This window comes from Lactuca virosa, chromosome 7 (genome assembly GCF_052849685.1).
Source record: "Lactuca virosa cultivar CGN04683 chromosome 7, Lactuca_virosa_CGN04683_v6, whole genome shotgun sequence".
NCBI lineage: Eukaryota > Viridiplantae > Streptophyta > Magnoliopsida > Asterales > Asteraceae > Lactuca > Lactuca virosa.
In genome coordinates this window covers 100,482,355-100,506,772 of record NC_136432.1, presented here as the reverse complement: position 1 = coordinate 100,506,772, position 24,418 = coordinate 100,482,355, and the positions used below count along the sequence as shown (strand labels likewise).

At 35.6% G+C, this 24,418-nt stretch overlaps 1 protein-coding gene and 1 pseudogene across 1 annotated transcript; both read right to left on the bottom strand.

Annotated features, from left to right (window-relative positions):
• Positions 1-1,756: 1,756 nt before the first annotated feature.
• On the bottom strand, positions 1,757-3,193 carry LOC145126973 (very-long-chain 3-oxoacyl-CoA reductase 1-like; annotated as a pseudogene).
• A 2,522-nt stretch (positions 3,194-5,715) lies between these two features.
• On the bottom strand, positions 5,716-9,273 carry LOC145124431 (putative WRKY transcription factor 32). The gene is made up of 5 exons (XM_079059756.1): positions 8,897-9,273; positions 8,743-8,801; positions 7,507-8,066; positions 6,260-6,418; positions 5,716-6,092 (listed from the first exon to the last, which is right to left on the bottom strand). The coding sequence occupies exons 1-5, from the start codon at positions 9,123-9,125 to the stop codon at positions 5,882-5,884; spliced, it is 1,218 nt and encodes a 405-aa protein (XP_078915882.1). The 5' UTR covers positions 9,126-9,273; the 3' UTR covers positions 5,716-5,881.
• Between the last annotated feature and the right edge of the window lie 15,145 nt (positions 9,274-24,418).

Genomic DNA, 24,418 nt, shown 5'->3' with positions numbered 1-24,418 from the left:
AACAATGGTAATAGTACATCGAAACCATGAGATGCAGTCTGTATGAGGATGCGCGGCTGATGGATCTTGGTACAACCATATGACAGCTGTGTAACGGCATGCAAAGTATAACTAGTCGTACCTTTGAGCATAATGCCATATATGTGATAAGATGGCATGACAAGGTCAATAAAGGAAGAACCTATTACCTCTTCCTCCTCCGCTATAAATAGGTAACCTGAATCGTCATGGAGGTAGGTACTCAGAAGTCTTACTTACCCCACTTGTGTAACTCTCCTATAATCGATCGATAATATAGTCTTTCTCTAACTTAACCGTCGGAGCGTTGTCAGGGAATTCATCTCGGCCAACCAACTTACAGTTTGTTTGTATCCTTCAGGTCAATCTATTCGCTCGGGTAAAACTAATTCAAGGGTGAAAGATGGAAGACAGACCAGATGGATCAACAAGTGGCGCCATCCGTGGGACCTCACAACAAATAGCCGGCGCAAGCACACCAGCAGTTGGAGCGACTCCCGTCGCGAGAATGCAAAACCTTGAAGGCCCAGAAGCAACCCCACAGGTTGCTACTATGGTAAGACATCAAAACGTAGTCGCCTCCAACAGTAGTTCGCTCAGAACTCTCACAATCAATTTGTTAGAGAGTGAGGGGCAACGTTCTTGACGACACGTTTCAGAAAACCGGTTAATATCATTGGAAAATAACAACGATGGTCAGAAAGGCGGTGGAAGAACGTGTATGAACGGCTAAAATCAAAGGGTAAGCCGATTTTAAGGAGCCAGCGAAAAACCAGCCAAGAAAAAGAAAACCAGCCGCTCAATGGAAAAGCGGTATGAGTCAGCTCAAAACATGATATTGTGCATAAGCATCTTTGAAATTTATTATATGATTAATGAGTTAATTGTTAACTATTTTTTAATGAGTCAATAAGATTAGGCATATTTATTTTGGTTTACGAGCAAATTACAATAACATATTATTATTATCTTTTGTAGGATTTAAATTTTTGAATGTCGTCGTATGCCATGTGGGATAGATGCCGCATACGAATCAATATCAAATAGGTAAGGGGTAATGACATAAAACTCACTAACTTTTCATTTTTTTCGATTTTGACAACGAATTTTTTTCTAGTTACAATTAAGTCACTATATTTTCAACTGGTTGCAATTCTGACCAGTTGACCAGTTTGATTCAGGTCATCCGGTTGTCATTGCTGACGTGGCATGATTACGTGTCAGAAGCGAAAAAAAGTTGCGCAAAAGTCATTATGTTTTCATCCTTGTACAATTTTTACACCAGGTTTTCAATCTTTTCCAATTTTATCACTAAATTTTCGATGTTCTCCAGTTTGTAACATAAATGAAATAAACATATCCAAATTTCACCCCCCATCAATGAAAATCTTCGTCTGTATATAGTTTTTTTTGCTTATTCCATGTTTGTAAATAAGATTTGAACTATAAAACCTTAATTTGTCACAGTATGTACACTTTAGGTTTCAATTATTCATTGATGCAGTACTTTTACTAGCTTTTTTGTCCTTTCTCCCTCGTTTCTCTGACATTGTCTCGTGGATGTAAATAACTTATTTTCATAACTCAAAACCATGCCTGCCTTTTGGTCGTAAAATCATTCCTAATGCATGTTTCTTGACTCAAAATTAAACCATGTATGCCTTTAATTTGATCTTAAAACAGAAAGAGAGAATCACATATCAAATTAAAAGAAAGAAAGAGACAATTAACAACTAACTTATGTTTTGCTAGCAGCATAGATCACATAAAGATGACGTGAAGGTACAATAATGACAACACCCAAACCAATATTAACAATGACACATCTTTTCCTCTCAATCATTCCTTCAATCACAACTCTTATTACCAAACTCGTATCTATCACATTCACTTTCATCACATTCATCAAAACTCTTCTTCAACCTCATGGAAAAACCTAGTTGCATGATAAGTCACCCCAACACTATTCACCAAAATACCCACTCCAGTTGTTCACCATAAATCAACTCCTGCATCTCCCTAACTCCAGTCACCATATTCTCGTCAGAACAGTGCAAATCTTGATCTTGGTGGTTGGGTGCATCGATACAATCTCATCAAAAACTTCTTTATGCTTGGATAGGTTTTTGCCAACCAAGATTTGGTGAAGACCCTTTTGAGCTAGTTGTAAGGCAAATGTTTTGCCGATGTCGTTAGTTTCTCCGGTGATAACCCATAAGTCGTAGTTTTTGAGGTTCTTGGGTGGTGGGAAGAAAGTGATGAAAACCCATTTGAGGATAGTGTAATGAGTTTGAAAAGAGAAAGAAATCTAAAAACAGAAAATGGAGCAACTATGTCTTTACATGTGTTTATTTCATCTGTATTCTTTTTTAATCTATTGTAAATATATTTTATTATATTATAAGGTAAATGGAGCAATTATATCTTTGCATATGTTTATTTTTTTATGTCGTAAATTTAAAAAAAAATAAAAAAACTTAGTGTCAAAATCACAAAAAATGAAAACATAGTGTCTTTTGCGCCACTTTTTTTTTTTTTTTTTTTTGCTTTTGACACATCATCATGCCACGTTAGCAGTGGCAACCGGATGACCTAAAACAAACCGTTCAAACGGCCAGGATTGCAACAAACTGAAAACATAATAGCTTAATTGTAATAAAAAAAAACGTAGTGTTAAAATCGAAAAAAATGAAAAGTTCGTGACTTTTGTGTCATTTACTACCCAATAGGTAATGAAAAACAATAAAATGTTTATTGTTTATCGAATACAATTAACAAAAAGTTGCTTAAGAGAAAAAATTGTAGAATTATCTGATAGTTATTGATTAAATCAGATCGGATTGTCATGCAAACCCATAAATTTTGGCAAAGGATAGTACAAAAAGAATTTCGGTTAAAAATAATAAGATAATGAAAGATTTAAAATTCTCTGCTGAAGATTTAAACGTAATTTCACAAACAACATAACAAATTAACAAGTGAACAACTAAATGGCTAATTTTAGATTTACAATTATCAATGTTAATAACTAAATTAAACTAAACTAATAAAATATTAAAAGATTAAAATGAATAAATAAATAATACTTTTTTAATCTTGAAACTGAAAGAGAAGTAATAGTTGTCGTTGTGAAGCAGTAAACAACAATTACTTTATTACTAGTTGTGAGAACCATGTATTACATGAGTTAATTTAAAAAAAAAAGTTAAATATAAAGGTTAAAATATGTAAGAACTTTGAATTTACAAGAAAATAAGAAAAAATAATGAATTATTATAATGGAATGTTTTTTATCTTTTAAATTTAAACAAATAATTTAAATAAAAAAAAAAACTAATGAGCTTTATTAGGAATTTTGAAATTAAAAGATAAGTTTATTAATGAAATTGATATAATTTATTACTGTATTTATTGCAATTTTTACATAAATATTATGTGAAATTTAATAAAATAGAAAAACTCATAAAATGATATGTGGAAAAAAAATTTAATTCAAAATAACATTTGGCAAATTGAATGAGAGTGTGACAAGTGGCAAAAAAACTTTCATTTATTAAAGAGGATTATTATTATTATTATTATTATTATTATTATTATTATTATTTTAATTTGTTGAATTTATCACCACAATGCGTTTTCCAGTTTCCACCACTTCTTCCTTAGTTTCCATATTGGCTAATTGAACACCATTGGGTTATTAAGTGGACTTACATTTATGAGGTAGATCAATTGAAGTGGACTTACATTTATGAGGTAGATCAATTGAAGTGGACTTACATTTATGAGGTAGATCAATTGATTTGGGATAGTAGTTGCACAATTATGGGTGGAGATCATAAATGGTCTACACAGTCTTGGTCCGTTTCCGCCATGTCGGGTGTCTTCCAGGTACCTAGGCGGAGTTTGGAAAAATATTGACAAATGTAAAAATACTCTTGTTAAATTAAACATTGCAGATACGGATGTTACACGACGGAAACAAGAGGGTACAGTATGGGATTCCAACTTCGTGGTTGATGGGAAATTTATTGTCGCAGCATTAAGAGGAAGGATTGAGCGGGCAGGTCATTGGATCCTTGACGGAGCTTTCATGTGGACTAATTGGATTCCGACCAAAGTGAGCTGTTTTATATGGAGAGCAAAATTGGATCGTATTCCATCAGCGAACGCTCTTGTTATGCGAGGAGTCCAGGTGTAAGATTTAAATTGTAGTACTTGTATCTCAGACATTGAATCCACAGATCATATGCTGGTCACTTGCCCGTTTGCAGATACAATTTGGAACCAGATATAGAATTGGTGTGGTATCATGTCTCGCCAACTAATCAGTATGAAGGAGATCTTAAACTTTGCAGCTGAGCGTGGGCATCCCCCAAAAATGAGAAGTACAATGAACGCAATCATTTTCGGAGCACTATGGTGTATTTGGAAAACAAGAAATGATAGAATCTTCAATTCAAAATTTACCAACCCGGATCTTGTGTTTGAAGGAGTAAAATCCATGGTTTATGTATGGATTAAACATAGATATGGAAAATGAAATTTCATATGGGGGAATGGACAAAATCTCCATTCTCTTTTATGTAATTTTGACCGTAATATATTTGACTCTCACTAGTGACTTGCTAGTAAGTGTCTTTTAATAAAATTGCCGATTCTAAAAAAAAACAAAGTAGTTGCACAATTTTTTTTTTCTAGGAGGTGCACCACATATTAACAAAATCTTTTTTTTTTCAATTGTTGGGAGAAAACAAGTGCTACCCCTGCCAACCAAGTAGTTATGCCACTGTTGATTCAACTTCTTGTAGACCCAATTAGAAACATATGATAAACTATAAGAATGAATCAAAGACTTATAATTATGATATCAAACAGTTTGAATCTGACTGGAAAAAAAAATTCAACTTCTTACCAGACTGAATAAAAAAACATATCAAGTATCATCGGATGCCAATTTCTGAAATTAATCTTTAAAAAGCTACATATACACTTTCTTATATGAAAAATTGAAGAAGTGGTTTGTCAAAACTACATAAACAATTTCTTTTATAGAAACACATTTTTTTTCCTCTACGTTTGTGTTCGTATTTGTACAAGAGTTTGTTTATAGTAAAATATTGATGTAATCTATGAAAAAGACAAACATAAATGATTTAAGATCTAAACATGTTTTTTACATAATTTCTTAAATCAAATTTATTTCGCTATCGAACATTTGCTTTTCATAATACAATAACCAAGAACGGTTCTTTGAGACTGTCACATACAAAATGGAAACTAATTGATTATTAAGGTGATTCAACGCAAAATTAAAAATTTATTTATAGATGTAACTCGGTCTAAAGAACCAAACATGTATTTAATTATATAACTAAAAATAAAAAGTTATTAACAAAATCCATTACGAGCTTTTCTGATTGACGGATTATGTAAATGAAAGCCACTTTTGATCCACGTACCACCTCTATACATGGCCACATGATTTTTATGATCCATTTTGATTTCGATATAGAGATCCCATGATGTTAAAATGATACGTCTTTCCACATAATTGTTGTACATAACTTTTTCTTTTCATTCCAAAAAAACAAATTTCACAATATTCATAATAGTTTAAGAGTTAAGTGGTCTTAATACATTAAGCCATGTTTTATGGCTTAACCCATTAAGTCATTATATCTAGATTAGATAGCGAACTTGTAAACAAATCTTACCTTTATATAATATACCCTACGCTACAATTTCCTCAAACCCACTAGACCTACGGGGGAGTTAGTCATTTACATTTATGATTTATTTAATTAAAACGAAATATATAAATATAGATCTTATTAAACAAACAAAGGAGAAATTAAACTAAAAGTTAAGTAACAATGTCGGGATTAGGGGAAGAAACAGCAGTGAGAAGAATACCATTAGCATTAGCATTAGGGGAATTGATGTGTTTTGTGTGAATTGGAATGTCATGATCATGGACTCCTTTGTATGTTAAAATTACTTCAGATGAACCATCAACTGCCATCTCTATGTGTTTCCTAACTGGACACCCCGCAGATGTGCACTTGTAGTAATTCCTGAATTATTATTATTATTATTTTTATATTATTATATTTAAAAATACAAGAGGTATGGAAATTAAGAAAATGGAAGGAATCATATATATATATATATATATATATATATATATATATATATATATATATATATATATATATATATATATATATATATATATATATACCTTGGATGAGGATTTCCTTTGACCATCTTTTGTCCATATTTCCTCCATCTATAACCATCGGCTGATATTCCCACATCACCAGCTGCATGCACAACAAATTTTGGTTTTTTTGGCGCCTTCAAAACCGATCCAGGACTTGCCATGCTGTTTTTCTTCACTCTAATAATCCAACAAAATTCACATCATTTTACACTTTTGGTCCCTCGGTATAACTCATTTTTGCAAATCTAGTCCCGAAAAGTTCTCGTAACATTTTTGGCCCTTAGTTGAGTTTCTTGTAACATTTTTGGTCCCTAGTTGAGTTTCTTGTAAGATTTTTGGTCCCTGAGTATAGCTCATTTTTGCAAATCTAGTCCCAAAAAGTTATTGTAACATTTTTGGTCCTTAGTTGAGTTTCTTGTAACATTTTTGGTCCTAAGTTGAGTTTCTTGTAACATTTTTGGTCCTTAATGGAGTTTCTTGTAACATTTGTGGTCCCTGAGTATAGCTGATTTTTGCAAATGTAGTCCCAAAAAGTTCTCTTACGGTTTTGGTCCTTAGTTGAGTTTCTTGTAACATTTTTGGTCCTTGTTCGGTGTATAATCTCTATTTTTGGTCCCCGAGTATAGCTGATTTTTTCAAGTTTGGTCCCAAAAATAGTCATTTTACTTGGAACACAGACCAAAAACGTTACAAAAACCACAAACAAGGGCCAAAAATGTAATTTAGTAAAAATGAAATCAATTTACATTTTTGGTCCCGAGTATAGCTGATGTTAGCAAATCTAGTCCAAAAAAGTTATCTTACGGTTTTGGTCCTTAGTTGAGGTTCTTGTAACATTTTTGGTCCTTGTTCCATGTATAATGTCTATTTTTGGTCCCTGAGTATAGCTGATTTTTGCAATTTTGGTCCCAAAAATAATCATTTTACTTGGAACACGAACCAAAAGCGTTAGAAAAACCTTAAATAAGAGCCAAAAATGTAATTTAGTAGAAATTAAATCAATTTACATTTTTGGTCCCTGAGTCTGATTTTTGTAAATCTAGTCCAAAAAAGTTCTCTTACGGTTTTGGTCCTTAGTTGAGTTTCTTGTAACATTTTTGGTCCTTTTTCCATTTATAATGTCTATTTTTGATCCTTAAGTATAGCTGAATTTTGCAATTTTGGTCCAAAAAATAGTCATTTGACTTGGAACATGGACCAAAGGCGTAATAAGAACCTCAAATAAGGGCCAAAAATAAAATTTAGTATAAATGTGTATAACTTGCCTCCTTTTTGGTGGTGGTGCATCCATCTCTTCAACTAAAATCGGACCGTTACTAACGGACCCACTTGATTTACATAGCTTGGATGTAAATTTACGTTCTTGCCCTTTAGAAGATGATAAGACTTTACCTCGCCTTGTGAACACTTTCTTAGGTTGTTCATGTTTGTGTTGGCCTTTATAAACTATTTTCGTGATGGAATTGTATTGATCACAAGATTCAATCTTTTTAGCTTCACATTCATTGTATGTGCACTTGTAATAGCTTCTAGAACCTTCCGGACTCTTCACTTGTTTCTGACCATATTTTCGCCAGTTGTACCCATCAATTGGTGTTTTCACAGTTCTTGAAGTTGATATGGTTTTGTGGTCTGATTTAATAGGGTTCCCTTCTATTGAGAGAATCTCTCCTTGTGAATTTGATTTTGGAATATTTGAAATTGGTGATAGTTCTGAGGGTAAAGATGGAATTATGGGTATTTGGATTTTGCTTCCTGATTGAGATTGAGCAGCTTTGGCTATAACAATTGCAAGGGCTTCTTGGTGACTCCCTTGAAGTTGATTCTAAGTGAAAAAGGGTACAAATGGAACATAGATTAGAACAAAGCATTTTTCTTATAAACTTCACAGCATATTTATACTTTGCTTCAAACAAAAGCCAATAAAAAGCAAAAGTTCAAATAATCTATTTACAGATCATATTCTTTTCCACTTAACAAACAATTGTAAGAGAATAGCAAAATATCAGATCAGTGGAAAGTAAGCTAAAAGTATCTATCAAGAACTATTGTTTACTTGTGTACATCTTTCATACACAAGCTCAAAACCAAATTTTCAATACAGCATAGGATTCCTTTTTAAAGAAACAAGTTTGAATACATAGAAGAGTTACATTACACTTTAAATTAGGTTGCTTTTCAAGTTGCAGATTCTAAAATCTAAACCCTCTTTGAAAAAATTGACAACCAGATCAAACTTTGTAACAAATCCTATAAAAAACAAGACTTAGATGATATATTTAGAACAAGAATTGATAAAAGAATACTATATTTCATAAATATTACTTCAAAAATGGGTTAAGTTGAGTAGGAGAACAAAAAATGTAGTCAAAACTTATGTTTACTTATGAAGATGGATACAACCAATGAACCAAAGTAAATAAACCTTTATCATCTCAATTATATGTTCTTATTCAAAGAAAACTGGAAAACAGCAAGAACATTGAAGAACAAAGGTGTACCTTCAAGTGCTCCAACTCATCCTTTCGCATCTCATACTGTATCGGGACCTCCGCCAAGCCTAAACACATAGAAAGTTACAGACTAGTCGAATTATGTGCAACGAAAGGAAGAAAAGCGCAATTCGATTTAGGAAGAACCGATCGTACTACATACCAGATACTAGGGTTTCAGATTGACAAGTTCGAGAATATGCGTCGATTTCCATGGGCGAAGTCTCCAATTCACTAACCTCTCTCTGATCATCAGTCTCATCGTCATCGAATTCGTCTTCATTTACGGTGCCGGAATCTTCAGCATCGTCGTTGTCACTGTGCCTCTTTCTTTGTGTTGTTAAATTTTCCAATTCAATTGCTTCAGAACTCCGATCACTGTCGTCATCCATGGCTGAATCTGCAGAATTGGAGTGTGATGAAGCGAGTTTGAATGGAGATTTTGAGGATTTTGTTCCTAGTGTTTTGGTCTTTGTTAAGGAAGAAAAGTCGTTTCAGAAAGGCAGTAGTACTGAGCTAAATATGGACACCTCAATCACTAGCTTCTTACACGTCCGACTGAGTCTCAATAATTATGTTTTCAAAATTGAAATTCTAATATAAAATAGGAAGATTCATTAAATAACTATTAAAAATAATTATAAATAACTATTTGAAATAATTATTTATTTTATTTTTTGAAAAAATAATCGTTTATTTCGGAATACCACATTCCAAAGTACTTGTTATTATTTCGGAGTTGGCAACAAAAACATAAAAAGTGTTCTAGCCCATAATTATTCTTGGTATGTGAAGTTGTTTCACGTGTTCATAAACAAAGAACTTAGCTTAATTTTGGATTCAAATGTGTTACTAAGGGCTTTCAAATAAGAGTGAGCAAATCTATAAAAGATAGGTTTGAAATTGTTTATTTTGTGAAAAAAAAATGTAAATGTAAGTTAAAGGCTACAAAATCAAAAGAAACAAATTTCATTTTATGTCACTATTATCGGAAAGTTACACTTGCTCAAACACATAGTTTCATCCATATCATAACCAATCCAACAAGAAAGTGTTTGGTCACTTTTAGAAAGACATATTAGCTAATAGTACATAGAATATGCTATGGGGAAAACATATCCAACGAACTTTAAATGGTTGTCTTAGTGTATATATTTTGTACTGGCAAGCATGAAGTCTAATCCAAGTGGGGAGAGTTGCAACATCCGAATTCAGGTAATTCTTTTCTTAAGCTTTTGTTGAATTTTAGTTGGCAAGGAGGACCCCTCGTACATCGGGCGTACGTGCAAGTACGCTTAGCGTACTGAGGCGCGCATCATCGGGCCGCTGAGCCTCGTACATGAGGCGTACGAGGAGGTACGCGGGGGCGTATGTGGCCTATGACCAAAACCCTAATCTTCAGACTTATTCCCTATTTAAACCCATTTATGGCCTTTGGACCCCCACATTTATCAGCCACCATGCCTTTATACGTCCCTAGAAACCCTAAATAGTCATCAGAGTTGATTTTGAGCTTGAAGTAACAAAAAGGAGCCATTTTTGGTGTGTTTGCAATAAGAAGATCTTGTGGTACAAGTCTTGGACGTGGTGGGACTTCTAGATCCAGCATCTACATCATCTTAGGGAGCTTCTGGAGATATAAAGTTCACACCTTGATTATTTATTGCTTAGATCTCTCTTTAAGCTTGTTTTGGTCCTTTTGGTCCCTTTGTGTCACACCCCCGAACCAGACAGCGGAAACGTCCGAGGGCTCGCGTGACTTAAATTGAAATATCATCACAATGAATATACATGAAACATAACACATTCATCACCAAACATTACATAGTACAACTGGCACTGTTTACATCAAGTACAAGGTTTACATTACATGATTCCAAAATATAAAGTGTTTGGTGATTTGCAACTACAAAAGAAACTTTCAACACACTGGATGCTCCATTGTCTAACGATTACCTGAGAATACAAGTTATTTTGAAAACGGTCAACATATATAATGTTGGTGAGTTCATAAGGGTGTTTGATGTAAAGTAGTTTATGTCGTTGGTAAACCTAGAAAATCCGATATTTTCTGTATTAAAACTTTTCTTGAAAATGTTTTGATGATCCTGTAAGTATGTGCGTGGATGATTTCAAAACGTGAATAAATGAGAAGTTTTTGCATTATAGTTATTGAAAGTACAAATGAGCAAGATTGGTTTCCCCGGAAAACCCGATGTTTTCCGATAAAGAGTTATGATCGTTTTGCATTATTGTATCGTTACATCGAATGAATATGATTTCTCTTGATTAATGATATCGGATTTCTACGTGAGTCGTTATAACCATGCATGATAATGACTAGTTCGTATGTCTTGGTATTCAAATGAACACCAGAATTTGATCTTAAGACTTTGTCACCCTAGACTGGCCGAGTCTAACTGTAGCGAACAACTTAGGTGTGGGGGAGTCACCCCCGTATAGATCTATACACAAACTCTCGCTCTCCCTCCAGGAGACTTTGATTACAACTACAGACTACGACCCGACACTTATTGGTGTCACCCGTTATTACTCACTCAATCCACATGAATTTGATTAACCTTGATTAATGATCTGATTTTAGTTTACTTGAAGAGAAGGTAAGCCTAACAGACGAGGAGAAGAGGACTACTAGGCCATACTAATTTCGTATGTTATTTAAGGCTGTCGAGTATATGAAAAGCGCGTTGGCCCATTTCGCATATGATTTATTTGGACCTTACTAGTAATGCTGATGGGCCACTAAGGCCCAATAGCATGTAAAAACCATTGAGGGTCCCTTAAGCATGTAAATGGGTCACAGGAGGCCCAATAACATGTATTATTTACGTTGGGCCCAAAAGTCATGTTAATGAGTCACAAAGGCCCAATAAGCATGATTAGAATCTCTCAAGCCCAACCATTTGAATGTTTACTTGTTTTGTATTGTATTAATGTTGCGAGTTGTTTAATCGATATGTCGTAAAAATCACGAATTTGTTTTATAACGATTCATAGATTTATATATAAAAAAATAGTTATATTTCTATTTAAAACTCATAAGTTATAAAGTTTTGTATATTTGACCCAATTGTTATTATTATTAACATAATTGACCAAAAACATTAGTTTGACCTATTCAGCCCCTCCTTATTCTGTAAAGTTGGCAATTTTAGCCCTTTTTATAAAAATGACATATTAGGTCCTTGAACTATTTTTCTTGACATTTTTGACCCAAACACTTATTTAAATAATGTTTTAAGTCAAAAAGTACATTTTTAGAAAGTTTCAACCCTTTAGTTAAAAGACTTGCATTTTAATCCACCTTTTTCGCAATTTTTACACTTTTTACCCAAAATCCAAAATCTTTGTATTTTCAATCCTTTTTAGCAAATAAGGTCATTTTAACCCCAGAAATAGATTCATTTACATTTCTACCCACTATTTTGAGAAATTTACCATTTCAGCCCCCTTAAAACCATATTTTCGCAACTTTGGGCCTAAGGGTCGAAAAGCCCAAAATTTAGCCCAATAAGCTACAAATTTTGTTTTTAGTCCTTTGAAAAACATAATGTTCATAGAAACTTCCATTTTAACTGTTTTGACATTATGAACCTTGTAAAAACCGTAAATGACAACTTTTTCCCAAACTTTTGTTTATTTGACAAAAATAGTCCAATAATGAGCTTTATGTTGTAGTTTGTTATTTTAAAGCTTGTATGGTAGTTTATCTTGACATGTTAAGTGAAATATGACCTAGATCACATATTTTTCCCTTCTTGAACTATAGATCTCGAAATATCTTTCATTTTTAGCACATATTTACCACAAAATACAAGAAATCACACATAACATACAAATACACATAGATCTTCACATTTTACTTGTATTCTCCCCCATAAAACATATGAAAACCGAAAATAGAGGGGTATGAACTCACCTTTGCTTGTTGTTGTCGGTTTTGAAGAAAGAAATGGAAGAGTTTTGGTCCTAGTAAGCCTTCTTGGGTGGATCTAGAACTTAGTATGTTTCTAGGAGTATGATCATGAATTTAAGGTGGTAAGAAGAGTAAATGAGTGTAGAAAGGAAATATGCTTGCAAGATCTTACCACTAGAGTGTAGCTTGAAGTGATTTTTGGATGGAATCTCCTTGAAATGCTTCTAATTCTCAAAAAGTCTTGATGAGAGGGAAGGGATGTTCTTGAATGTTTTACTTAGAGAGAGTATGAAATGTTGTGTGTGTGTTGATTCTCGGCCGCAAGTATTAAGAAGAAGGAGAAGAGAGAGATGAATGCATAGGAACATGAGATTTGTCTTGGATGTATGTTGGATAATCCCATAATTAACCCCTAAACAACAATGAGGTGTCATGGGCATTTATTCATTTCTTTGCTCTTTTTTTTCCTACTTGGGCCGAGAGAGAGAGAGAAGGAAGAGAATGGCTTGGCCCTTTTATGCTTGAGTCCATAATATGAGGCCCAATTTGATGGTTTTCGGCCCATTGGGCCTTTAGAGTAGATCACGGCCCAATTTTTATATAAGAGAATGGTTTTGAGTCCATTTAAACTAATTGGATTAGTTATGGCCCAATAAGGCCCATTAAAGATAAACTAGTCCATTTTAGGCTTATAAGGCCCAAAAAGGTTAAGTCTCATGAGAGTGGGTCCAATGAGAGTCCATTTAAGAGTTCTAAGCCCAAAATAGTCACATTGAAAGTTTATTGGCCCATTAGGCCCAATAAGGAAATCCTAGTCCATAATGGACTTAAACCGGGATTTCTAGGGTTTCCAACCTTTTGTAGACTATTTGAGCGTTTGTATGGAGTGTTTAATGGAATTTTGTTGTCATTGAATAAGCATCATACATGCTTTCAAGTTTTAGTTACAATGTTATCCTTGTTAATTGTTTACAAAGCATCAGAATTCCTAGTTGTGACATCATCCTCCCGTTAGAGGGAATTTCGTCCCGAAATTCTTTTTGAAGCTAGATTTGAGAATGCGAGAATAGGTGAGGGTACTTATGCTTCATCTGGTCTTCGTGTTCCCATGTGAATTCCGGTCCACGTTTCGCGTTCCACCGAACTTTCACAATCGGAATGCGACTTTGCTTAGTACGCTTCACTTCCCTATCCATGATTTCAACTGGTTCCTCGATGAATAGGAGATTCGCGTTGATTTCGATTTCTTCCAATGGGATGACGAGAGTTTCATCGGATAAGCACTTCTTCAAATTGGAAACATGGAACACGGGGTGTACACTGCTGAGTTCAGCAGGTAGTTGCAGTCTATAAGCCACTGGACCGATTCGGGCAAGAATCTCAAATGGTCCAATGTACCGTGGGTTTAGTTTTCCCCGTTTCCCAAAACGAATCAACCCTTTCCAGGGGGAGACCTTTAACAACACCCGATCCCCGACTTGAAATTCCAATGGCTTTCGCCGTTTATCAGCGTAGCTCTTCTGTCGGTCGCGTGATGCTTGAAGTCGAGCTTTGATTCGAAAGGAGCAACTTTGATGCTTGTGTGATAATTGTTGTTGTATGAAAACTCAATTAAAGGTAAGTGGGTATCCCATGACCTTCCAAAGTCTATCACACATGCTTGAAGGATATCCTCAAGCGTTTGAATGGTTCGCTCACTTTGACCATCCGTCTGTGGGTGGTAAGCAGTGCTCATGTCGAGTTGTGTCCCCATAGCCTTCTGAAGCGATTGCCAAAAGCGTGAAGTGAACCTACTATCTCGATATGAGATGATAGATATTGGTACTCCATGGAGTCTCACAATTTCCTTGATGTAGATTCTTGTTAGTCGTTCCATCTTGTATGTCTCCTTTATTGGCAGGAAATGAGCGAATTTTGTCAATCTGTCGACTATTACCCATATGGTATCCAATCCATCTGTTGTCTTGGGTAATTTGGTCACAAAGTCCATAGTAATCCTTTCCCATTTCCACTCGGGTATTACTGGCTGTTGTAATAGTCCCGAGGGCTTTTGATACTCTACCTTCACTTTAGCACAAGTAAGGCACTTGCTAACGTATGTGGCAATCTCTGCCTTCATGTTAGGCCACCAATAGTATTGCTTGACATCCAGGTACATTTATCTGACCCTGGATGGATGGAGTATCGTGTCTTATGAGCTTCATTCATGACTACTTATCTGAATCCCCCAAGTTTAGGGACCCAAATTCGGTTCATGAAATAATATGTTCCGTCCTCCTTGACTTCGAAGTTCTTTTCCATTCCACGTAATGCTTCGCTCGTTCTGTTTTCTGTCTTCATGGCGTCGAACTGGGCTGCTTTGATTTGTGAGGACATATGGGATTGGATGGTTATTGAAAGAGTCTTCACACGACGATTGGAGTATTCTTTCCGACTCAAGTCATCAGCTACCACGTTAGCCTTGCCTGGGTGGTACTTGATTTCGCACTCATAATCGTTTAGCAGCTCAACCCATCTTCGCTGCCTCATGTTTAACTCCTTTTGATTTAAAATGTGCTGGAGACTCTTGTGGTCGGTGAAAATGGTGCACTTGGTACCATAAAGGTAGTGCCTCCAAAATTTCAAGGCGAAGAACACAGCTCCCAATTCGAGATCATGGGTGGTATAATTCACCTCATGTGTCTTTAGTTGTCGGGATGCATAAGTTATCACCTTACCACGCTGCATGAGTACACAGCCTAAACCCTGATTCGAAGCATCGCAGTAAACTACGAAGTCCTCTGTTCCCTCTGGTAGTGATAGTACTGGTGCACTACAGAGAGCTCGCTTCAGAGTTCGGAAGGCAACCTCCTGCTTTTCTGTCCATTCAAATGGCACGCCCTTTTTTGTAAGCATGGTAAGTGGCTTGGCGGTTTTGGAGAAGTTCAGAATGAATCTCCTGTAATAGCCTGCGAGACCTAAAAATTGACGAATTTCTGTGGGTGTCGCTGGGACTGCCCATCCTTCAATGGCTTTGATCTTAGAAGGGTCCACATGTATCCCTTCTTGACTGACAACATGACCCAAAAAGTTTACGCTACGGAGCCAGATATCACACTTAGAGAGTTTTGCGTATAACTTTTCGGTCCGTAGGGTTTCCAAGATTTGTCGGAGATGTCGGCCATGCTCCTCTTCACTTCGAGAATAGACCAGGATATCATCGATGAAAACGATGACAAAGTTGTCGAGGAAGGGTCGGCAGACTCGATTCATCAGGTCCATGAATGCGGCAGGGGCATTCGTTAGACCGAAGGGCATTACAACGAATTCATAATGTCCATAGCGGGTTCGGAAAGCGGTTTTGGGAATATCCTCTTCCCGGACCTTGAGCTGGTGGTAGCCGGACCGCAGATCTATCTTAGAGAAGTAATTTGCTCCCTGGAGCTGGTCGAACAGATCGTCGATTCGTGGAAGTGGGTAGCGATTTTTGATAGTGAGCTTATTCAGCTCTCTATAATCGATACACATCCTAAATGATTCGTCCTTCTTCTTAACAAAAAGGACCGGAGCTCCCCAGGGTGAGAAGCTAGGTCGGATGAATCCTTTACTCAAGGATAGTTCTTGCATCTCCGTAGGAGCCAACCTATAGGGTGATTTGGCAATGGGCGTAGCTCCCGGTACCAGGTCAATTCGGAACTCGACTTGTCTTTCTAGGGGTATCCCCGGAAGATCTTCGGGAAAGACGTCCGGGAAGTCGCAAGCCACTGGGATGTCTCGAATATTGACCTCTTCCTTGGACTTATCCACTATGTGTGCCAGAAACGCCAAGTCCTTCTTTTGTAGATACTTTTGTGCCTTAATGCACGAGATAAGACGAAGGTGATGGTTTTTGCGCATTGTAACACTCCTAAGTGTACATGCAACCCTAAATACCTTGGATCTATGTTTTCTCTATTATACATGCAATTATGAACTTTCCAAGGTATTACCCTATCTAGCATACAATACTTGATACTTGGGTAATCAAATGGATAGAATACATACCTTTGTTTGATGTAGCTTGTCTCCATGAAGCTTGAGTGCCTAGTGCCCCAAGTGTGACACCTCAAATGGTTCACACAACACCAAATGCACATGGAATGACTTGAGAGAAATGGAACACTCCTTGAAATCGTCTAGCCCTCATATTCACACATTAGTCCACGATTTCTTGAGCCATGGGATTCTTTTATATGGTGGCTATTAGGGTTACACCATGTAACTCATAACTTTACCCATTCCTTATGCTCCATGGATTTTAACCTCCATGGAGTATCCATGGGTCACCCCATGGACTTAGTCCAACATAAGGAATCTTGGATCACAAGCCCACATATATAAGAATGAATGATTTACACAATCAACCCATATATTTAATTAGTCTCCTTTTGATCACTTAATTAATTCCAAATTAATTCTTGATCAATACTAATTAAATAACCTTATTAATATATTAGAACTTATAATATATTAACCAACCTTAAGTGTTATTTCTCTCATTATAGTCTATCCAAATGCATGATGCCATGCAACCCAAAATGGACCATGCCGGGTCGGGTCAAGTCTTACCAATTATAGTTATGGACTTAGACATTAATCCAACAGTCTCCCACTTGGATAAGTCTAAAACTATTCTTGCATATGACTTCAAGAACCGACTGGCAATCGTAGCTCTCAAAAGCTTCCGTCGAACTCTGACCTTGCCGATGATCTCTGACCTTTGTCAATGTCTTGTCCATTAGATAAGGGATCATATATTCCTCCATTCTAGATATCATATGGACTGAGACATGGATTATCAATCATTCTCTCTGTCCATTTGTTGTTTCCCGATTTCCGATTCATGATGACTGACTGATTGAACAAATCAAATCAGTCCTGGCTTGGCCAAGCACTCACATGTATCATCTTTAAATCATCGAGGGGCCCACAGATATCGCTTTTATCCCGAAGGTAAAAGGAATGGATAAACTTCGACTCATATGGCTTGTTCTACTACTTGTTGAATCATACACAAAGGCAGTTTTATAACATCGAGTTACCAATGCGTTTTCGTGCAATCAATGTATAACCAACTCATAGTAACAACTCATATCTCTAGGTTTGAAGAATATAAGATATTATCGTCTCATGATCACTCGTGATAAAATCCATGAAGTGATTCAAATGAGCGTGGGTTGAATCCAATACTCAGAACTTATGAGCACTCATGAGTGTTGTAGCACCACTTTGTCCACCAACTTGGACCTCTACAAACCAACCCATGACAGTCTTGATTCATATCTACTTCCAACATATGACCGACTGTGGATGGTTTGAATAACTTAATCATTCAGGAAGAGCGACTTAGTTATTCTGGAAGTCAAAACATGCAAAGTGAAACACAAGAATAAATGAATCAAATATGGTATCAAACCCTATGAATATAAATAAACACTTTTATTTATCACCATACTGATTACTCATTATTCATTGTTTCGGTTTTATCAACTTTATACTTGAATTAAAAACACTAGTTGTCCCATGCTCCAAGCATGTACACTATGTTTTTCTTAAACAATAGCTTTGCCATACACCAAGTATGCACTCTATGTTTGTCTATGATCCTTACTTTGTGAAATAAACCAATTGAACATAATTTCAATGATTCTAATTTCACACTCCCAAATCCTTATCGAAAAATGTGAGAATTTCAAATTCCTATCATTTATCGAAATCTGTTTAGATTTTAAACTTATATGCACTGACCCTCCTGTAATGAATATGTACAAAGTCACAAAGACTTGTCAACAATCATTATAAGGTATTCCAATGGAGATCAACTCCATGGAAACTAAGTCTCATATTCAAAGTACATTGCTTTGGACATGCTTCTTGCATTAAGTTTTCTAATCTTACACAGATAACTTCCACCTATGGAGACAACTCCATATTCTCATTTTGACTATCACTTCTGAATAAGAGATGCCTCTTTTCAGAATATGTCAATATGGTCCTTCCAAAATTAGCACTATAACCAATCTTTGGTAAACCTCAGATTGTCCTCGACAATTGCTTAATCATTTTAGTCATATCCAATTCTAGACCTTTTCCCTTCTTAATGCCTCTGGGCATTTGGAAAAATTTAGAAATGACAAATATTATAGCACATGCAATCGATCCTGTACCCAAAGCAAATGGTACACGATTCATGATGTCTCACATAAAGACATGATTCTAGACCAGTCTTTTGCTACAATATTTTTATTTGCCATGTTTTCAAAATTTGACTATGAAGAGGGATGCCGTAATCATAATCGAATTTTGAGAACGCAATATATAGAATTTCCTTAAGTTGAACCAATCCAACATGAAATTCATATATATATTCTTGACTAAAGACGATTAAGGTCTCAATCTAAGCCTTTAGAACTGAAATGAAGTATATCCTCTCCCTTAATTATAGCAAAAAAACTTTTTCAATCCTTGCAGCCTCACGAATTGAAACTTTTGTTTTCTATAATTAACATTGCTAACTTGCAACACTAACAATAATTATCATGCTCCCACTAACATGATGATTATTAGCAAAACAACTTTTTATTGACTTCCTTACCAAAGTTCAGATTTCTGATACGAGATGCTTTGATAAAACTTTATCAAAATCATACACCTTTCCTTAGATAGCATGCATGTGTGTCTAAACAATTTCAGAACTATGAAAAGGGATGTCGTAATCATAGTCTCAATTGTTTAGACCTTTTGCCATCTGCTTCAAATCTACTTGGTGGAAGTGTTTCCTCACCATCATTTTCATGAATCGGAGAGAAACCTTATGACCCTTAGATTTTATGGTGTATGTGTTCTTATCCATGTGAATCGTCAAAACCATAGTCACAAGACAAGGATAATGACAAATCCAAACTCATATGGACTGAACTTATGCAATCTTAACTTCTTGCCACCTGGCAGTACATGGCCTGCCATTGCTTCCAAGTTGTTATGCAACCAATTGAGAACTTTCAGAACTCCTATGCAAAACCAACTTTAACTGGAATGGGCACAGAATATGTCAACACGATAGGTTATAAACCTCAAGTCGTGTGCTAGTGAAGAACCTCAGGTTTTATTCTTGATTAGTTCTTGAAATTCTTTTTAGGATCTTTAAGACTCCCACTATCCTCTTGACATATAAGACTATCTTGCCAAATATTCAAGAGATAGTGCGGATTCTTTATCAAGACAAACACTTCACACAATTGGCCTTAGTTGGTCTTTGTTTTATCCAAAACATCACAACTTACCAATTTCAAATGTACAAGAGTAGGACGCTTTTACTCTTACATTTGACAAGTGTTTTAAACCTTTCTTTAAGATATGTCACTCAAGTTACAATATTGGAGTATGACTCTAAGAATTGTTTTGGAACGAAGTATGACTCATCTTCCTGATCTAACCATTTCAACAATTCATGACTCCTCTTCTTAGTCATAAGAATGCACTAAGATGACCTTTAGAGGACTAATTGTGATATGATTTCTAAATCATTAAGACGATCACAAACATGATACTAAAGTACTCTCCCATCTTTTCAGATTTGAGAAACTTTTATCTTTCTGCCTAATTTGATTCTTCCCATTCGTTCTGCCATACATTGAGACTTTTCCAATGTTTCAGAATTATACTTAAACTTGTAAGTATAACCATATTTACTAAACTTTAGTAAATCAAATAGTCTTAACGAGCTTTGTGGTGGACATGACTAGTGCACAAGAATGTGTACTCGATCCCTTTAGTCCTTCACTTGACTCACACATCTATGTGAACAAGTAATTAGTCTTGATTTTCCAATGCTTGAAAGTTCTCATTCATCATACTATTCAACTTGCATGATTCCAAGTTTCGGTCCAATTGAAACTTGGGTGATGAGGAACTTTCCTGATTTGGTAAATTTAGACACTACCACAAATGAAAGAATCAAATCCATTTTCCAATATTGCTGTCAGTGGAATCATATAAGCAACAATTTTCCACAAATTCCATTGTAAGGATACTTCAAATAAATAAAATTAAACAATTTTCTTTTATTTTAAAACTTTGTGGAAAAACTTATCCTTACAATCCACATGGAAAATTGTTGTTATCTATTCCTTAGCAATATATCATAACTTCTTAAGCAACTGCTCAAAATTCTGATGCGATCGAAATCCACCTACGCGATCAGAATCAGCATATACTTCCTTTAAGCTTTCTCTCTATTCTTTGATTCTTAAAACATCAACATGTGACCCAGTCACATCATGTAATGAGGATCTCAGAATAGAACTTAACAGAGTTAGATAATGGGCTCTACCTGATGTAGAGTCAAACTTATTGACTTTAACATCCTTAGGTAAATTTGGCAGCTTTGCAATCAACGCCCATTCCTTTGGCAAAATAAACATATGGACCCTTTGGTAATGAGACTATCTCAGACTTAGCCTTTCTCTTTACCATTTGGTCAACCGGGTTGACTATGGCCAATCCCTTTCCATTGGGAAGAGAATGTTTTTTCTGGATTTCTAGTGTCACCATTGTCACTGTCCATAAAGTTTTTGGGAAGTTGATCTTCTAATCAAATTTTCTTTACTATCGTTCCAAATCATTGTTGATTCAGCAGCACCAAGCAAATAGATATGATCATTAAGGTTCATGTCATAGTCTGTTTCATAGTAGTCCCAAAGGAACTCACTATGTGACTTAGAAAGTGATTGAACATCCAACTTTCTCAAGACTTTGACACCCAACTCTCCCGGCTTGTCAATATGTGACTTCATCTCTAAGATGTGATCACACATAGACCTTGCTTGCCATTAGGGCTTGAGTGACCTTGAACTTGTGGGTTAGGGAGAATAATTGGAGGAGGTGGAGGAAGAAAAGTTCCAAGAGATTTGGGAAGATCATAGATGTCTGAACTAGATATCTTTTGGGAGATATTCAAGATAGTTGATCTAAAGTCCTTAATATAACACCCAATATGAAATATTAAGGCTAGGATCCAACAACCTATTTATAACTGGAAGAGGGATGCCGTAATCCGAGTTATAAAATAGTTGAAGGTAGGTAAATGACGATTTACCAATTTCCACCATGAAAAACGAAATAATGTAATTAGGTTTTTAATTGGAGTTGAAACTCCTAGATCTTTTGAGATTCATTGAACTTTTCAATGGCATGTTTCAATCTCGAGTGTGCCCTTCAGGTTTTGTGACTGGGATGCCGAGGATCACAAAACAAGGTGTGAAGTAACCATGCAAATATACTTGGTACCCTTAATATTTACCCCTCAATCGATGTGCCGGTTAACCACACGAGCTCCACCGATACTATGATAAATATTAAGTTACCCTTTGCCTACTTTGTTAAATCCAGGTTAGTGTGCCGGTTAACCACACACGCTCCACTAACGGTTTAAACAAAGTGCAAAGTGTAATTTCATGGATTAGCACCTTATTCACATTTTCCTAAGTAACTAAGATTGGGAATTTATAAGTGTTTAGTTACTTAGTATTTATCATTAATACTTTTAATGAAGGGAGAATTATAGTCCTTGTCCTACCCGTTCGGCTAACGACCCTCCACCAGTCAAGGAAGCGGTGGGTGAGAGTGGACACCCATTAAACTGCCATTTTATAGGCAGTAACCTTATACCCCCCTTATAGACCGGCTTCGTGAATGAGGCCTACTAACGGTAAGACTGACTTGCTCTTATACATATATTTATTATTAACTTATAATACTATAAAGTATAAGGGTTGAATTTTAACTTTTAAAATTCTAAGGGCTAACTTGGAATTAAAGTATTCATGGGGAAAACTTTACAAATTCCAAAACTTGAGGGCAAGTTTTGAAAATATTCAAAACTAATTAATTCCATAACTTATGTGTTTAAAGTAGTTTTAATTAAAAAAAAACTCTTCATGTTCCATAACTTGAGGACAAGTTATGGAAGACTTTAAACTAATAAAAGAATGTAACTTTTCTTTATTTTTGTAACTTATGGAACTAATTAAGGTTACACATTTTATCATTTAATGAAGTGACTCTTGAACCTCCATAACTTGAAGACAAGTTATGGAGTCATAAAACCATTTAATGAGGACAAAACTCTTCATTTTTGTAACCATTGCCAACTTTTTATGAGTTTTATGAAACTTAAATGTGACTTTTCATATAACTTGAGGACAAGTTACAAAAACACATTTTAGAATCAACTCTTAGATTAAAATGGATTGAAAACACATAATCAATTAACTTTTCTATTAGTCTAATAAACTCATATGAACAAAGATAATTCACATCAAATTTTTTTCAAGTAATTAGCATAACTTTTAAACTAATACAATTCGATTTTTCAGCTAATTTTGCAAGTATAACAAGAAAACAAAACCAGGCTCTGATACCACTGATGGTTTTTGCGCATTCTAACACTCCTAAGTGTACATGCAACCCTAAATACCTTGGATCTATGTTTTCTCTATTATACATGCAATTATGAACTTTCCAAGGTATTACCCTATCTAGCATACAATACTTGATACTTGGGTAATCAAATGGATAGAATACATACTTTTGTTTGATGTAGCTTGTCTCCATGAAGCTTGAGTGCCTAGTGCCCTAAGTGTGACACATCAAATGGTTCACACAACACCAAATGCACATGGAATGACTTGAGAGAAATGGAACACTCCTTGAAATCGTCTAGCCCTCATATTCACACATTAGTCCACGATTTCTTGAGCCATGGGATTCTTTTATATGGTGGCTATTAGGGTTACACCATGTAACTCATAACTTTACCCATTCCTTATGCTCCATGGATTTTAACCTCCATGGAGTATCCATGGGTCACCCCATGGACTTAGTCCAACATAAGGAATCTTGGATCACAAGCCCACATATATAAGAATGAATGATTTACACAATCAACCCATATATTTAATTAGTCTCCTTTTGATCACTTAATTAATTCCAAATTAATTCTTGATCAATACTAATTAAATAACCTTATTAATATATTAGAACTTATAATATATTAACCAACCTTAAGTGTTATTTCTCTCATTATAGTCTATCCAAATGCATGATGCCATGCAACCCAAAATGGACCATGTCGGGTCGGGTCAAGTCTTACCAATTATAGTTATGGACTTAGACATTAATCCAACAGAAGGTTCGTACTGGGTTTGTCTCCTTATATAATTAGGGTTTCGTGATTAGGGAGATGAAGGCGAACGGCCTTCTCGCGACACATAATTTCGGCATGATGGGGGCTCAACCAGTCCATGCCGATAATCACATCAAAACTCCTAATAGTTCCAGGCATTAAGTTTATTTGAAAGGTATGCTGATTTAAAGTTAGGGTACATCCTACATAGATTTCCCCGGCTGATTCTGTTTTCCCATTAGCCATTTCCACCGTAAAGGTTTCATTAAGCTTTTGGGGTTGTTGTTTTAGCAAGTGTTTGAATTTGTTACTCACAAAGCTTCGCTCTGTCCCGGTATCAAACAGGATGCATGCATATGAGTGGTTAAGGAGAAACGTACCGGTAACGACAACGGAATCCTGAACCGCTTCTCCTTGCCCCATAGTCAGCACTCTTCCTGCTGCTCCTGTCGCCTGGGTGTTCGCATTGGGACAATTTCGTCTGAAATGTCCAGTCTTCCCACACCCATAACAGGTATAACTGGCTCCATCCTTGGTGGTGTTGT

What these genes read in the sequence shown, in the direction of transcription:
- LOC145124431 (XM_079059756.1), bottom strand. Translation starts at nt 9,125, where the DNA reads ATGGATGACGACAGTGATCGGAGTTCTGAAGCAATTGAATTGGAAAAT. An exon ending in ATCTGAAACCCTAGTATCTG is followed by an intron (nt 8,802 to 8,896) that starts GTATGTAGTACG and finishes CTATGTGTTTAG; the next exon opens with GCTTGGCGGAGGTCCCGATA. An exon ending in ATGAGTTGGAGCACTTGAAG is followed by an intron (nt 8,067 to 8,742) that starts GTACACCTTTGT and finishes TTTTTCACTTAG; the next exon opens with AATCAACTTCAAGGGAGTCA.